General features: G+C 41.8%; 1 protein-coding gene across 1 annotated transcript in view; it reads right to left on the reverse strand.

The window, feature by feature from the left end:
• The window catches only part of PHEX (phosphate regulating endopeptidase X-linked), a 197,259-nt gene extending 180,755 nt beyond the window's left edge, over positions 1-16,504 (reverse strand). Inside the window, exons 1-3 of the mRNA XM_060087064.1 lie at positions 16,360-16,504; positions 11,139-11,207; positions 3,771-3,932 (exon numbers count right to left, since the gene is read on the reverse strand). Of these exons, the coding sequence (XP_059943047.1) occupies positions 3,771-3,932; positions 11,139-11,207; positions 16,360-16,477 (349 nt within the window). The 5' untranslated portion in view covers positions 16,478-16,504. The remainder of the gene's footprint in view (positions 1-3,770; positions 3,933-11,138; positions 11,208-16,359) is intronic.
• Positions 16,505-17,203: the final 699 nt, after the last annotated feature.

Genomic DNA, 17,203 nt, shown 5'->3' on the forward strand with positions numbered 1-17,203 from the left:
AAAGAATACATATTTTATATTTCAAGCACATACATCTGGAACAAGATGATACTAATTTAAAAAGAGATCCTACTCCGCCCTTTGCTCTCCTTCTTGGCACTTGTAGCAAGAGCCCTGTGACTGATTTTTTAATTCATCCTTTACAGTGCTTGTCACAAAATAACTTGAGATTTATTTGTCTGTGTCTTTCCCAGAGTGTAGAAATATATGGGGAGCCTCCCATTTTGTTTCACGAGGCCAGCACAATCTTTTTTTTTTTTTTTTTTTTTTTGCAGTACGCGGGCCTCTCACTGTTGTGGCCTCTCCCGTGGCGGAGCACAGGCTCCGGACGCGCAGGCTCAGCGGCCATGGCTCACGGGCCCAGCCGCTCCGCGGCATGTGGGATCTTCCCGGACCGGGGCACGAACCTGTGTCCCCTGCATCGGCAGGCAGACTCTCAACCACTGCGCCACCAGGGAAGCCCAAGGCCAGCACAATCTTGATAACAGAATTTAACAAACCTAGCACACAAAAATCCATGGACCAATATGAATCATAAATACAGACACAAATATAACAAAATACTAGCTCATTTAATTCTTAAGCAATGTCTTAAAATAATAAACCATTCATAAGCAGGATTTATTTCAAGATTATAAGGTTAATTTAGCATGAGAAAATCTAGAGAAGTTAAAAGAGATACTCCATTTGAGTCTCTTGATAAACAGTGAATAGATTTTTCTTGAGCAATACCTTTTTGCAAACTAGGAATAACAGAACACAATAAAAAATGTTAGAAAAAAAAAGAAAAAATATATTGGGGGGAATGCTAGAGGCACTACCACCCAAGTTAGGAATAAGAAAATTATACCTGGCTTCCCTGGTGGCACAGTGGTTAAGAGTCCGCCTGCCAGTGCAGGGGACACGGGTTCGTGCCCTGGTCCAGGAAGATCCCACGTGCTGCTGAGCAACTAAGCCCGTGTGCCACAACCACCGAGCCTGCGCTCTAGAGCCCGCGAGCCACGACTACTGAGCCCACGTGCCACAGCTACTGAAGCCTGTGCGCCTAGAGCCCATGCTCCGCAACAAGAGAAGCCACTGAAATGAGAAGCCCCTGCACCGAAACAAAGAGTAGCCCCCGCTCACTGCAACTAGAGAAAGCCCGCACACAGCAATGAAGACCCAATGCAGCCATAAATAAATAAGTAAGTAAATAAACAAATAAATAAGAAAATCATACCCATTATCATTGCTATAATTCAACATTATTCTGAGAATCTAGTCAATATACTAAAAGGAAAGGGAGAGACAAAAATGATAATTATTTCTTAATTTTATGATTACCTATCAAAAAATCCCAAAAACCCACCACATAGCTATCAATTAATAAAATAGTTCTACCTAGATCCAATATAGATATATCAAAGCTTTACAACAGGCATCAGGAGTTGGCAAACTTTTTCCATTAAGGTCAGAGAGTAAATATTTTAGGCTTTGCAGGTTATATGGGCTTTATGGGTCATATGGTCTCTATATGCAACTACTCAACGCTGCCTTTGTGGTGCAAAAGCAGCCATTGATAATGCATAAATGAACGGATGTGGCTGTCTTTCAAAAAAACCTTTATTTACAAAAACAGGCAGTGGGCTGGATTTGGCCCACGGGCCACAGTTTGCTGACCCCTACTTTATACCACAAAAAAACCCAGGTGATTGTGAAAAGTAACCATTTAAAACAGCAAGAAAATATATGAAGACCTAAAAATAACTTTCTAAAGGGTGATTCCGATATATGCAACAAAAATGAAATGGTGAATACTCTTTCAACACAACAATTTCATATCTGGGAATTTATCCTAAGGATACATTTAGATAAGGCCATAAAGATCTGTAAACTTAGGTATTATTATAGTGTTATTTATAATAAGGAAAGACATCTACTGACATAATCCGTGTCTATGAGGAACACATTATGTGTGAGAGCAGCTGACAGAGCTGCATGCATAACATCAGCTATTTTTTATTTCTTTAAATCTAAGGCTGCGCATATGAGATTATGCATATGTACCCACACATGGAAAAAAACACCTGGAAAGATATACACCCAATTGCTTTATTAGCAGTTATTTCTAGGGGTGGATTTATGCGTGACTTTCTTTTTACTTGTTGCATGTTATTTTTGCTCCTTTTTACTTTCACGACTGAGCTTGGAAATAAAATTTTGTCGTTTTTCAAAGTAGAAAAAAAAAAACTTGTGCTGCTCTGAACAATTTACTCTTACTTCTATGAATTTTAGCCCATATACCATGTCCCCCTCAAACAAAGCCCATCGAGACTGATTTTAGTTTTTACAATAAGACATTCTCAGAAATTCTTTAAATTATTCTAACTGCTTCATGCCCTGAAGATAGAAATCTTTGGGCTATAACTAATATAAAAGGATCATCTATCTGGAAATATTGACTTTTTTTAATCCTTCAGTGATATTTCTCCAATTGTGTGTGTGTGCATGTGCACACATGCACACATCTCTCTGTCTAGGAAGAAAAGAAGCCAGAGAATGGAAACAGGAAACAGGCAAGAATGGTAGGTAAAGGACCGACACGAGTTAATATCCTACATGAAAATAAGTCTCAGTAAATTCATTCTTCAAGGTCCTATTTACAGTTCCACAGAACAGGAATCTCACCTGTTGGGTTATGGGAAAACTCTGACATTCTTGCAAATTCTCATTTATAACTTATGAAGACTAAGTTTCAGCCTTCTAGTAGAAAATGTAAGTCCATATGATTTATACCTAGTTGTGAAATTTAAGCACATTTTTCCTTACAGTGACAATAAGTATCTAATTATTTTGCCAATGGTTTCAGACGTTGTAACATACATATAAGTTGATACGTATTTAATTTTCATTAAAATTAATGAACTTAATTCTTAAAATCTTGGGGAAAAGGATATGGAGAAGATAAAAAAATGATGATTCTCAAAAATTTTCAGAAATTCTTTTAGGTGTGTTACTGAATGCAAGTTATATGGCATAGCTCAGTTATAAGAAAGCGAAAAATATATATACACTATTTTTGCCTTCTAAAAACACTCACCTTACTTGGCCTTGAGATCTCTCTACTTGCGTCCTGAAGTGGTTTTCTCCAACAACTCAGCATAAAAATTAGACCAATTGTGAGGAGAAAATCCTCTAGCAAAAGATATTTCCAACTTTTGAAGAGTATGTGTGCATGCATGCATATGTGAGTATGTGTGTGTGAGCCTGTCATTGCCTGAGAGGCCATGGGGAAAGGACAGTCTCCCCAGAGCCAACTTAGAAGTTAACAGGAACAACATGACAAACACAAGGTCATCCAGAGTTCTCAAAAGTGATGTCAAAAGACAATGAAGTGTTAAGTACATTTTGTAAACCATGAAAATCCAGGACACAGTGAGCAAGTGATGAAGTTTGCTCTGAACATAACAGATGAATAAGTATACCAATATAACATGATTTTCACTAACTATTCTTCCTTTGCTCCCAACCTCAATCAAATGCTATTTATCCTTCAGCAGCAGAACTTACTATTATCAAACGTGAACATAATGAGCTACACTAGGCTTGCACTGAGATCTGAAGGATTAAAATTCCACAACTTTCCTTTCAATCTTCCACTTTAAAAAATCTTGCAAGTGAATTTAGTATAGTTAAAGAGTGAGCAGTCATGCCTCAAATCCAAAACTATGTTTTTCTTGTCAAATACTGCTCTCTGTAAAGCGCATCACCAAACCCCAGTAGAAACTTACCCTTCAACTTGAGGTCGACATTATGTCTCAGCCAAGGATAAATCCCATAGCTTGGCATATCTTCAGGAATTGGATTACTGTTTATCCAGCCATCACAAGCAAACCGGAAGAAATTATCGCAAGGGTCCACAGACAGATTTACTTTACTCAAGATGGAAGCAGCTATTTAAAAAGAAAATCATAGGATTAATGACAAGCACTGAACATTGTGTACTGGTCTCTTCCAAATTAAACAATGATTTCATATCAACCAGTTCCCAAGCCTTGGCTTTTACATTTCCCCTCAAATGAAGCCCTGAATCAACTTCACAATATTAAACTATTACATTCAGAGTGAGTGGATAAAAGTTTAGTCATATTATTGTTACTGGTTTTTGCAGGAGCACCCCTAACATCTGTGGGACCTGGAACAGGAATACAAATGGAGTATAAGGTAAATTGTTTGCCAGGACGCGTGTGACATTTCCTTCCATTCCTTTCATCCTTCTGCAAGGTGACTTTGCCACTCTTGCCACCAGGATCTGTTTCCCCTGCCATGAATCTGGCCTGGCCTTGTGACTTGCTTTGACCAAAAGAAAGTGGCACGGTCACTTTTCATGAGTTTCAAAACTAGGCCTTAAGAGGCCTTTCACCTTCCACGTTAGATCCCTTTGGAGCCCCGAGACTGCCCTTTGAAGAATCTCCTGGAGGAGGTGAGGCCACGTGAAGAAGAACCAAGCCACCACCAACCGCCAGACGTGTGACTGAAACTATCATGGACCTTCCAGGCCAGGCGACCCTCCAACTGAATGCAGCTGTGTGAATGAGCCTAGGCAGTCTCAGCAGAGGAACCCCACCAAACCCAAGGCATCCTAAGAAATATTAAATCACTCTTGTTTCAGGCCTTTAAGGTTTGGGGTGGTCTGTTCCACAACAAAGGCTAACTGAAACAGAAGCCCACATGTAATACCTAAATGTTGACAAAATCTATTTACAATATAGCTTTATAAAGCCCTGGAGGGCCAGGTGTGGATCCTTGAGCCCCTTGACATTCAGGGCAGCTCTCAGAGGAATGAAGCCCTGGAAGAGACCCAAACAGGCCCTAAAAGGAGGCTTGGGGCCATCTTGCAGGGAATTCTGGGTTAAGGAGGGGAGAGGAATGGCCAGAGCAGAGCAAAGTGTAACATTCTAAATGAAGGGCCCAGGGCAGGGGCCCCTCTTGCCCAAGTCTAGGGGCAGAACTGGGCATTTGTATGAGTTAACAGAAAGACATGATAGACTGATCTGCCATCTTTTCCTCTTTCTTAAGGCCACACTCGATTATATATGGAAGATAGTCAATTGGTAGGAAGTTCGTTCATACTTAAATATGTATCCATGAGCTTTAAAAAAAAGTCTTTCATTACAAAATGAGAAGGCCCCAAAATTCCTAATATTGAACTCCAACTCCCTTCCAACTGCTGGCTACCACTCTAGCATAAAGATATGCACCAAATGATTTTTTTTTTAAAAGGCGGCCAATATTTTAATGACCTTGGAAAGACGACATCCTGGGTGATTTTCATAATTAATTAATGCCAGAATACATTTATGTTTGAAGTAATGAAAACTCAATGAGTTTTCAGCTAAACTTGAATGACTTGCCAAAAAAATATAATCTGCATAAATTTAGATGCGCATATTACAGTTTGGTTATGTGTGTGGTTCCTCCAGGTTTAAAAGTAAGGCTACGTATTCCTCTAGCCTAGACTTTCTATGAAAATTTCAAACAGCTTTTTGTCTTTGATGAAGTTAATAATATACAAACAACTTAATCTCTATAGAACTTCAAAATCCCCATCATGCTCAATCCTTCCACTTCCAAAAAGAAAATAATTGGTTTAGAATCTAAGGTTGATAAATTTAAAATTTACTTAATATTTTCATCTTTCAGAATTAATTAGGTTGTCTCCAATTACAATTTTGCTTACTGCTACTATTTTATCATTAATATTTAATATGCAAATTTGCTAGGACACATAAAATCTTCATTTTAGTTTATATTTGTGGTTATTCTGGTTGTGCAGCCACAGAATGAATCTGCTATGGGACACCTCAGGAACATGGATCATACAAGTTTCAGTCCCACACAATACTTAGAGTCACACAGAGGGACCCTCACACACATTTTTATTCACATAAGCACGTTGTTTTCTGGCCACCTTCCCAAGCCTCCCCCTGCCCCCAACCCTCAAATGTATCCCATCTCCTCAGTATTCTTGCAGGTACCTAAACTGCAAGATCAGCTCTGACCTCAGTCCTGGTATAAAGTGGGGGAATACATCACTCACACTGAATTTGGAACTGAGCCCGCTACGTGGAAAAACTCCAGCTTCAGCCTCTCAATTCAGCGTTCACAATTCACAGCTGGGCACAGGGCTGCTGCACTTTCTGCAAGGGAACTGTGACTTCAAATTGCAAGGGACCATAGCTGTCAAGACACCGAAACTCCTCTCCCCCTACTCAGCTCCATGGAGAAAAACCAGAGAGTATTGTTTTAATAAAAGAAATATGATAATGAAGGAAATCTGTGAAAGGCCAAGCTATGTATTCCCTCAAGTCATTGCATATAAGGTATTGTTATTCAGTCTCCAGCTAGTGTTTATCTAGTAGAAGTGGAGACACCACTCCTTATACCAGTCTGACTTTTTAAGTTTAATCAGGGCTGGGGGGGGAGGGGGGGTAACAATAAAATAACTAATAGTGAGCATTTCCTCTGTGCCAGGAACTATGCTAAGCCCTTTTCAGGCAGTATAGCCTCATCACAGACTCTGGAGCCAGACCACCTGGTTTTGAATGCCAACAATCCCATGCAATAACTATGTAACCTTAGGCAGGTTACTTAGCCTCTCTGTATCTTAGTTTCCTCATCTGTAAAATGGGATAATAATAGCACCACATAGGATTTTCATGAGAATTAAATGAGTAAATACGTGTAAAGTGCTTAGAACAGTGTCAGGCACATCGTCAAATAAATACAGCTGCCAGATAAAATACACAATGCCTAGTGAAATTTGCATTTCAGATAAATGACTACTCTTATAGCGTAAGTACTACCAAATATTGCACGGGACATACTCATACCCAAAAAAAATTGTCCTATATCTGCAATTCAAATTTAACTGAGCATCCTGAATGAATGCATGTAGCTAAATCTGGCAACCATACATACAAATTTGCTATTACAATTCCACAAACACTTACTCGAAACTCTTGAGGCCAGATGTTTCAGAGCTCATAGATTCTAGAAAAGTAATGCAACGCCTAAACCACAGATTATATAATACCTCCAGCAATGTCTGGAGCAGCACTCCTGCAGCAAGCACATTAATAATTCTATAGGGGATAAATGCATATTCTCTTAACTGGGATGAACAAAGTCTAGAACGGCCTCACATGAGTTAAGATCCAGTTTTGCCGTCACAGGAACTGAGCTCGGGTCCAGTCTTGCCAACTGAGCATTACAATGCTCTCTAGGTACAGGGTAAAGGATAGGGCATTGTGGACCTGGATTACTAGTACTACCAACATTATTTTCTTCTAGTCTCACAACCAGTATGATAAATAAAAGCTCTTATTCCCATTTTACAGATGGTGAATCTGAGCTTAGGATGGTTTATGTATTTAGCCCAGATCATATGGCCTGTACTTGGCCAGACAGATCATGCCTCACACTCATCAACCTCTCTGGCCTTATCCAATATTAGCACGCCCTTTCCTTGTTTCCTCGTTTCTTTATATTCTTCCTCCACCACTTATTCTGAAAGAGGGATTAGGATAGATGGAAAGAGAGGAGAAAACGAAAGTCAAGGAGAGAAGCCATCTCGGAAAAGATTGGCACCTGCTCGCAAAAAGTCCAGAACGTCGCTCTCCCGAACTTCATCCTGCCAGCACGCAGCGCACAGCGGCGCCCAGGCAGCACTCACACGGCGCTCACGCGGCGCCCACGCACCGCACAGCGGCACCCGCGCAGCACTCAGGCGGCGCCCACGCAGCACTCAGGCGGCGCCCAAGCGGTACTCACGCGGCGCCCACGCACCGCACAGCGGCGCCCACGCGGCACTCACGCGGCGCCCACGCACCGCACAGCGGCGCCCACGCGGCACTCACGCGGCGCCCACGCACCGCACAGCGGCGCCCACGCGGCACTCACGCGGCGCCCACGCACCGCACAGCGGCGCCCACGCAGCAGTCACGCGGCACTCACGCGGCGCCCACGCACCGCACAGCGGCGCCCAAGCGGTACTCACGCGGCGCCCACGCACCGCACAGCGGCGCCCACGCAGCACTCACGCGGCGCCCACGCAGCACTCACACGGCGCCCACGCGGCACTCACGCGGCGCCCACGCAGCACTCACACGGCGCCCACGCGGCACTCACGCGGCGCCCACGCACCGCACAGCGGCGCCCACGCGGCACTCACGCGGCGCCCACATTACAGTGAAGAGGACTGTAGCCCTGGTGAGCCTTTTGCTACAGAAACAGCAGAAGTATCTTTTTCAATATTAGAAAGCCAGTCGCCAAGGTGAAAACTAAAAAGAGGGCAGCAAGGGAAAACACTAGCTGGCAGGGGGCGACATAATCAATGTCATTCTTCAAGCTTTACTTTTGCATTATTATGATTCGTAATAAAGAGACAAAACTCATGAAATAAGTGGCCCTCCGTACGAAAAGTTGACTTAGGGTTTCAATTTGAGTTCAAAATTTTTAATTTCACACATCTGCAAAAACTGTTCCACAGATGAAGCACAAGGTGACGTCAAGTCTAAAACCTGTCCTCTGATAGTCCCACCTGGTGCCCCACCCGATTCCAGGTCACCCTTGCTCCACTGGAGAAATCCCTAGGTCAGCTGCTCCACTGGGAGCAGGAAAGGACCTGGGAATTCCCACATCTTTCTCATCCTTTCTGGGACGAGATCAAAAAGCTGAAATAGTTGTTTAGTTCCTAGACTCTAGTAGGTCTAATGTTATGAAAAAAAGAGTAAGACAAGACCAGGGTCCAAGAGAGTTTCCTGGCGTGGCCTCTGGCACACAGGCACAGATGGAGGCGAGCCACACATGAACTTGAAGCCCAGCCCTGCTGCTAACTCAGGATGTGACCCGGAGCAAGTTATTTAGCTCCTAGAATCCTACGTTTCCTCATGTGCAATTGGGCCGGGTGATAGCACCAACTTCATGGGTTTCCTATGAAGATTTTTATGAGATGGCGCATGTAAGTCACTTAACGTATTGCCCGGTTTAAAAAAAAAAAATATATATATATATATATGTCGATCATTTAAGAATGGGACAAGGGACTTTCCTGGTGGCACAGTGGTTAAGAGTCTGCACTCCCAATGCAGGGGGCCCAGGTTCGATCCCTGGTCAGGGAACTAGATCCCACATGCTGCAACTAAGGAGCCACGTGCTGCAACTAAAGACCCAGCACAACCAAATAAACAAATAAATATTTTTTTTAAAAGAACTCTAATAGAATAGACTGGTGGTTGCCAATGGGTAGGAGGGTGGGAGAGGGTGGGAATGCAAGTTTGGGATTAGCAGGTGCAAACTGGTACATATGGAATGGATGGACAACAAGGTCCTACTGTACAGCACAGGGAACTATATTCAGTATTCTGCGATAAACCATAATAGAAAAGACTATGAAAAAGAATACATATATATATGTATAACTGAGTCACTCTGCTGTACAGCAGTAATTAACACAACAATGTAATTCAACTATACTTCAATTAAAAAAATCAATTTAGAAAAAAGAACTCTAATAACACAACTGTCTAACCTAGTACCTTTGTATAAGGCCTCAGAGTTTAAAAGCCCTTTCACCTAAGTCTTTTCCATCTCAATAAATGCCACCACCCAACCACCGCCAAAAATCTAATTATCTCTTTGATTCTCTGAATTTTCTTGCAGCCCACATCCAATCCTTTAGCAAGCTCTTTATCTCCTAAACCCTCTTGTCTCCCTTCCCATATCTTGAATTCAAGACAGCATCACTTCTCACCTGGCTTGCCGAATTACCTGCCTGAGCGACCTTCTTCCATTCTTGCCTCTACAGTCTCTCCTCCGCCCCAAAAGACTCCCCAGAGTCGAGCTCTCCACAGAGAGATCTTTTTGAAGGCTAATAAGATCTTGTGTCTCTCTTAAATCCCTCCAGAGGCTTCTGAGCACACTTAGGAAAACCTCAAACTTGCTGGCCCCTGGGTTCCCACTGACCCTGATCACCTGCATCCTGCCCCTTACCCAGAGGCTCGTCCCATTCCTCAAGTCCCCCAAGCTCTTTCCTCTACGGGACCTTTGCCCCAGCTGTTCCCCCCACCCGGAAAGCCCTTTCCTCCATCTTCACACAGCACTCCCTTCTCATTATTCAAAGGGCCCCTTCAATGTCATTTCCTCAGACTTTGCAATCTAGCCATCCTGTCACTTGCCACCACAGTATTCTATTTTTTTTAATGTTCTGCATAACATGTACCACCAGCTGATGTTTTTCTTGTCCATTAATTGCCTTGGGTGTTTGTTGTCTTTCTTCCCTTACCTGGTCATTCGGCCTCACTGCTATATTCCTAGAACCTAACTCAGTGCCTGGAGTGCAATAAATATTTGGTGCAATAATTCATTAATCTCTTCTCTTAAGGCCAAGAGGAAAGTGAAAGGACCATGTGCTTAACTTATCCCACCACTTTCCCCTTGGAAAACACACACTAGTGTCCCTGGCCACTTAAAAATGGGAGTGGGGCTGGGATCCAGGTCCTGCAACTCTAGGCCCTAACACTGGTTTATGGAGGGCGAAACTGATAGATGTTGCAAAACTGAAGCAACCTTAACCGCTCGTCTTCACTTCGGGGTACCCACTGATACACAGCCTGTCACCTCAAGAAAAATTTGACTTGTAACGTGAAATAGAAGGACCCAAAGAGATTCCAGGTGACAGTGGAAGTATCGGTTTACAGAGGGTCCCTGCTTAGATGCAGACAGGCCAGACCCACTGACCAGAAGATACAGAAAGACTACTTGAGATAAATGGGAATCTATATCCAGCTAAGGACATACGAAGGTCAAGGTCTCCAGGTCTTAAGAGAGGCCATTCAGCCTTCCACACCCCTTCCTGATTTCCTTATAATGATTTGGAATACTGCACAGCTGTTTCATTGCAAGGAAAAAGAAAACAGGAAACCTACGTTCCACAACTTCACACCAAGTCTTGAAAGAAAACTTAAAATTTCATCAGAATTGCATTTCATACCTGGTAAACCTCAAGCAAACAAAATACTAAAAATACCGCCTGTTTTCTCTTCCACTCACCAAGGTACCATAATCATAACTTGACACAGGATGGAAAACTGACTTACCAGCTTCGATGCATTCTGGCTTCAGGCAGTACTCCGGCTTAGCTTGGAGGCTTAAGAAACCTTGACTCACTGAAAAAACAGACAAAAATAAAGAAATGACTGGCTTGCAGCAGACCACCACCAAGTAATCCACCGTCAGGCACATATGCGAGACATTTGCTGTCAGTTCATCCTTCCCTGTGTTGACACCGAATTCAAAAATCCACTTGGCTCAGTGTCACAGAACCAGACGCTGGTCACTAGCTAAGTAACCTTGGGGAGACTCTTGGTTGCTCTCAAACTTGGTTCTCTTGAACACAAGACAAGTGGGCACAACTAGACCAGAGCTTCTTAGTGTGGGGTCCCCAGGGCAAGGGCAGCACAGCAACAGCACCTGGGAGGTAATTAGAAATGCAAATGACCGAGCCCCACCCAGACCTTCCGACTCCGAGACTCTGTGGGCGGGGCCCAGCCATCTGCGTTTTAACAAGGCCTCCCGGTGATTCTGATGCAGGCTCAAGTTTGAGAACCACTGGGTTAAATGATCTCTAAAGTCTCTTCTATCTCTGATTATCTGTGGTTTAAGTCTCATAATTTCACTTTTTGTTTACAACTACATTCTCATCTTAGTGATGGGAAAATTGAAACTTAGAGACTGTGTCATTTGGACCAAATCAGAGTGGAAGGAAAAAGCTAGCATAGGTGGCATTTAAAGTTCTGCGTCTTATCTAAACCACCCATACAGACACGGCCCATAGAAGGGGGAAGAGTAAAAATATACCGTCTATAACTCAGCCATCTATCAACAGAGTCATTATCTGCCTGCCCTGTACCCCACACACCCTCCTCCCACCAGGCCCAGCCAGACAGATGCATCTAGCAGACAGATGCAGCTTGGTGGACCAAGCTTCCAACTTCTTCCACCAAAACAAAACCAAACAAAAACCCTGTAAGACAGAAGTAGCTTTTCACCAATGGCTTAATTTCCCCCATCTGGCTGGTAACTTCACCTAAATGGATTTCTGCAGAAGTATAGAAGGGGGCCCTATGTGTAAACTTCAGGTAGCATCTGGGCATTAGAAGATGTGAGTTTAGACTTTGAAAATATTTGTGGTAGCCAAGGGAACTGTGGAGAATTCATTATTGCTGTACTCTGTGAGCAGAAATAAGGAATCATTTGGAAATGTGGCCATGGGGAGATGGATGGTGGCGGGTAAAGGGGGGGCAAGGCCTTTCATAGCACCCTCAATAGAGAAACAGGATCAGAAAGTATGGCGGTATCTATATTTCTGCCAGAGATGGAAGACCTGTACATCACTTACCAGTGTGGCAACTTGAATTATTTATTAACCCACATTCATCCTCCAAACAGTCTTTTTACCTGTGTTGCATTAGAGATTCAAGAAAACTGTCTATGGAACAAACATCTCAGGCCTGGTTTTAAGAAAAGAAGTATCTTGTCGTGAAGTTATATTTTTGATTTCTTTAGAAAGCAAAAAAAAGGTAAAAATATATATGTGGAACATAAAGGTTAGTATGGAATATTTCAGTATGCCTTGGTGGTAGAACCATGGAATAAATTTTCCCTTCAGTCTACTTCTATCTGGTTACCAAATGTTCTTTAAGGAGCATGTGTCTTTTTTTTTACAGTGGAAAAACAAACTTTATTGTAAATAATAATATTTTATGATTCTGGACAATACCTTCTTGATACTAGCCTTATTTTATTTTAGAAAAAAGATAATAAAATAGTTAAAGACATTCCTTTCAAGATACAAACTTCCAGTTATAAAATAAATAGGTCATGGGGATGTAACATACAGCCTGGTGACTATGGTTAGTAATACTCCATTGTATATTTCGAAGTGGATAAGAGAGTAGATCTTAAAAGTTCTCATCACAAGAAAAAAATACGCAACTGTGAGGTGATAGATGTTAACTAGACTTATCATGGTGATCATTTCGCAATATATACAACTATTGAATCGTTATGTTGTACACCGGAAACCAATATAATAATGTTATATGTAAATTATATCTCATTTTTTAAAGTTTTAAGGAGTTATTTCTCTCATGGAAAATAATTATTGACCGAAAACCTCTAAGGGAGCAAAACTAAAATCAAATATCTTTACCTGATGATGAGTAAAAGAAAAGTTTAAGTTAAATTAATTAGGACGCAGACAAACCCAGTCTCTGAAGGAAGAGCATCATTTCCATGGGGGGGTTATCTTAAGACCCTGTAAATAAAGAAGGGTCAACAAGACCAGACAATGTGAAGGTTTAAGTGAATAAAACAGAGACAACAAAAAAAATATTTCTAATATAAAAAATGAAACTGTTACTTTTTGCTGGTTAGGGGCTTTTTAAAAAACTTAAAGAGCACTTTGGTTTCTCATTTTAGGTTAGTCTATAAGCAGCAGAAATGACTTCAGAATGCAGTGACATCATCCACATGACCATGAGAATGACCATAAAGTGGGGGTCAGCAAACTATGTCCTGTGGGCGAAGTCCAGTCCACTGCCTCTTTCTGAATGGTCTGTTAGCTAAGAATGTTCTTTACATTTTTTAATGGTTGGAAAAAATCATAAGAATATTTCATGGCATGTGAAAATGATCCGAAATTTAAATTTCAATGTCCAGAAATCAAGTTATACTGGAATACAGCCACGCCCATTTGTGTACATATTGTTTATGGTTGCTTTCGTGCTACAACAGTCGGGTAGCCACAACAGAGACAGCATGGCCCAGAAAGCTGAAAACATTGTACACATCAAATTTATATAATGTTATAAACCAATGTTACCTGAATAAAAAATAAATCTAAAAGAAAAAAATGAAATACAATAAAATAAACTGGGTATAGGCATATAAGGCCTTAAATCCTAGGGCTCTAAGTTCTCTGAAACCACCCCAAGGCCAGTGGCTATTACTCTTATTGTATAAGGACTAAGGTTTTAAAAAAGAGATTACCCCAGAGCCTAAAATACAAATAAGAGGGAAGGAGGAATGCCAGAAATTGCAGACATGTGACTGAACTTGTATAGGCAGAAACATATACCACAAAGTTTACCCGGAAGTGCCTCGAAGAGAAGAGGACCTTAACCAGAATACTGTCATGAAGAGCACTGTCTGGCAGGCCCCAGGAGATTTTCAGACAAGGACTTTGCTAGGTGCAGGGTGGAGGTGGGTGGCGGAGCCTGTGGAACTAGGCAGTGAAAAGGGGAGGAGGGAAGGAAGGGAGTCAGAAATAGTGCAGAGACATTGGACAAAAAATATCATTTATTTTTTCATTTGAGAGTGTGCATTTATTTAAAAGCAAATGTCTCTGAATGTATTCATCCAAAAGGACATGGTCACCTGAAGCAATACTTCTCAAACTTTAATTTGCAAATGAATCACCTGGAGATCCTGTGCAAATGCAGATTCTGAATCAGTAGGTCTGGGGTGGAGCTCCGGCTCCCAAGTGACGCTAACGCTGCTGGTCCACAGACCACACTGAGTAGCTAAGGCTGAGGGAAGCCACACCCTTATTCTCTAACACCATTACAGCTTCTCTAAAGATTCTAAGTGAGAGAGAGCCAAGTTATTGGGCACATTGGAAAGTTATTTTTTCTATCTTAGGCGGGCCTCCTTACCCAAAATAGCACCGCCTGGCTTGATGAATGTTAATGTGCTCTAAAAACTTCAGAGCTGATCCCAAAGAATCGTCTTCTCTCAAGGAACAAAGATTTGGAATTCCCCGGTGGCCTAGTGGTTAGCACTCCACACTTTCACAGCAGAGGGACTGGGTTTGATCCTTGGTCAGGGAACTAAGATCGGTGTGCCCCCCCCCCCAAAAAAAAAACAGACTTGCTGCCATCAAGAACATTCTGACAATATGCTACAGCCTCAGAATGTAATCATGAGAGGAATTTCAAAAAAGCTTCAAGCAGCAGTAACGTCATTAAAAAGAGCACATATTTTTACATAAACAATAGTCATTTGGATTTTTAAGTTTGGGAGTGTTTGCAAAACACAAATAGTCTAACTTTGTAGTTCACTTCCCACATAGTTCATACTCCCTCGACATGCCCATATCATTTTTCCTCCAGTTTTGAATTTCAGAATAGGACACTTGCCTAAACCCCAAGTGCCAAGAAATCTCACACCAGTTTTCGAGAGCCTCAATTTCAGTTGCAGGAGTAGGAGGTTCAGCTGTACCAGAAAGCAATAAACCTATCTAATTTCCTAAATCTTCAGCCACAGAAAACATGGAAAAATGGTTTGCTCGTTTTAGCAGAGTTTTCAACCACACAACCCTAACTCTTTTAAAGTTTAATTACTGGTTTTCCCCTGCCAAGATAAACATGGCCTCCTGCATCCTGCATATGCCAAGGTATATTCCCAGGCTTGCTACATTTCAAACTGCACCTAGATTCTCCTATAATATAGGGCTTGGTCCTACATAACTTTCAAGCTAATGAAACAGTATGGGCCGTATGAGAAAAATACAAAGGCGAAGAGTCAAAGATTCAAAATGCCTAAAACTTTAGAACATTCCTCTCCCCTTTCTATTTTGTTCTGTCTCATAAGAATATGCTTTTAACATCATATATACTCTCTGGGTACATCATTCTCACCAAAAGTCATTAAAATCAATGAATCACAATACCTTCCAAATCTTAGGAGGAAAACCTCTGTTTTCCTTCATATTAGTTTCTAAATCTAAGAGAAAGGCAGAGTTAAATTTTTTATTCCACCAGAGTCACTGGATTAGAAAGGAATTGAAGAATATCATTAACGGTGCATTTTTAAAGACTGATTTGTACTTTGTGAGTTAAATGTCATGATTTTTTCAGGCAAACACTGACAAAAATCAAATGGAAAGAAATTCCAACATGGTTTGATCACAATGTAAAGTCTTTCCTCACAAAATAAATCAAAGTATCTGACTACGAATTCATAAACACTCATTTTGCTCAATGTAATGCATCAAAAATGTTTGCCTGATGCAACCAAATCCTCTAGCCACTCGAATCCACTTTATACCCACCTCACATTCTGGACTATGCATTTGGTACTTGGGAGTTTTTATTTATTTACCCTCCTAAAGAAAAAGCTTCCTTTCATTTGCATATTTAATACAAACTAAGGATGCACCACCTACTAACACAAGCAAACAGCCCTCCACCTGCATCCTGACCAGGTTTGCCAGAATACAGCACAAGGAAACCACTGCACTAGCCCAGTTCCACTTACCTAGAAAGAGGACCGTGCCCAGCACCAGGGTGCCACCAACGAACACGGCCAGGGCGATTCGAGTGCCTCTGTTGGCCGTCTTCCCACTCTCCACGCTGCTCCCTGTCTCTGCATCCATTGGGAGAGATGTAAGGGCCAGGCAAGAAGAAAGTCGCTTTTTGTGGTTTGGTGGCTGGTCTCAAGAGTCTGTTAGGCGTTGACATCCAAGGTTCTCATGCTCTTCTACTAATGGACAGGTTAAAAAAAAGCCCGTCAGGATATGTCCTCTCGCCACCCTTTCTCACATACTTCTTCACAAATGAAATAAAAGAAACCCAAAGATATCGGTTGCCTTGGCTTTCCCCCTGACCAGACAAAACAAACAGTGGTTGCTTTATCTTGGTGCTCTCCCCCCAGCAAGAGGGTGCTCCCCCTCTCAACCGATTGCTTGGCAGGCTCTTCCCTCAGGCGTTCCGAGTGTACATGTTTTACTATGTTACTGAACAGATGTTTTAGCTATTTGAATGTATAGTCACTTGGGGAGGAAAAAACGATTGTCTTTATCAAAACTGGATTCTTGTCAAACTCCCCCAAACCATGATAAGTTAGGTGGCAAGGATTCTTCCGACCCACTTCAAGATCTCAAAGAATCACATACTTCTTTGGCAATAATCATTCTGCTTGCCTGAATTGTCTTCATCAAAGATATTCTTTCAGTGTGCGAGTCCCCTTTTTAAAGCCTTCTAAGAGTTTCTGGGATATCCTGGAGCATTTTATTTTAGGAAGTTTGTGTATGACAGCATGTGCCAAAAATCAGAGTCATAGCCCAGTGCAGTGCAAAGTAGTAATTAAGACAACCTACAGA

This window comes from Mesoplodon densirostris, chromosome X (assembly GCF_025265405.1).
Source record: "Mesoplodon densirostris isolate mMesDen1 chromosome X, mMesDen1 primary haplotype, whole genome shotgun sequence".
Lineage (NCBI taxonomy): Eukaryota > Metazoa > Chordata > Mammalia > Artiodactyla > Ziphiidae > Mesoplodon > Mesoplodon densirostris.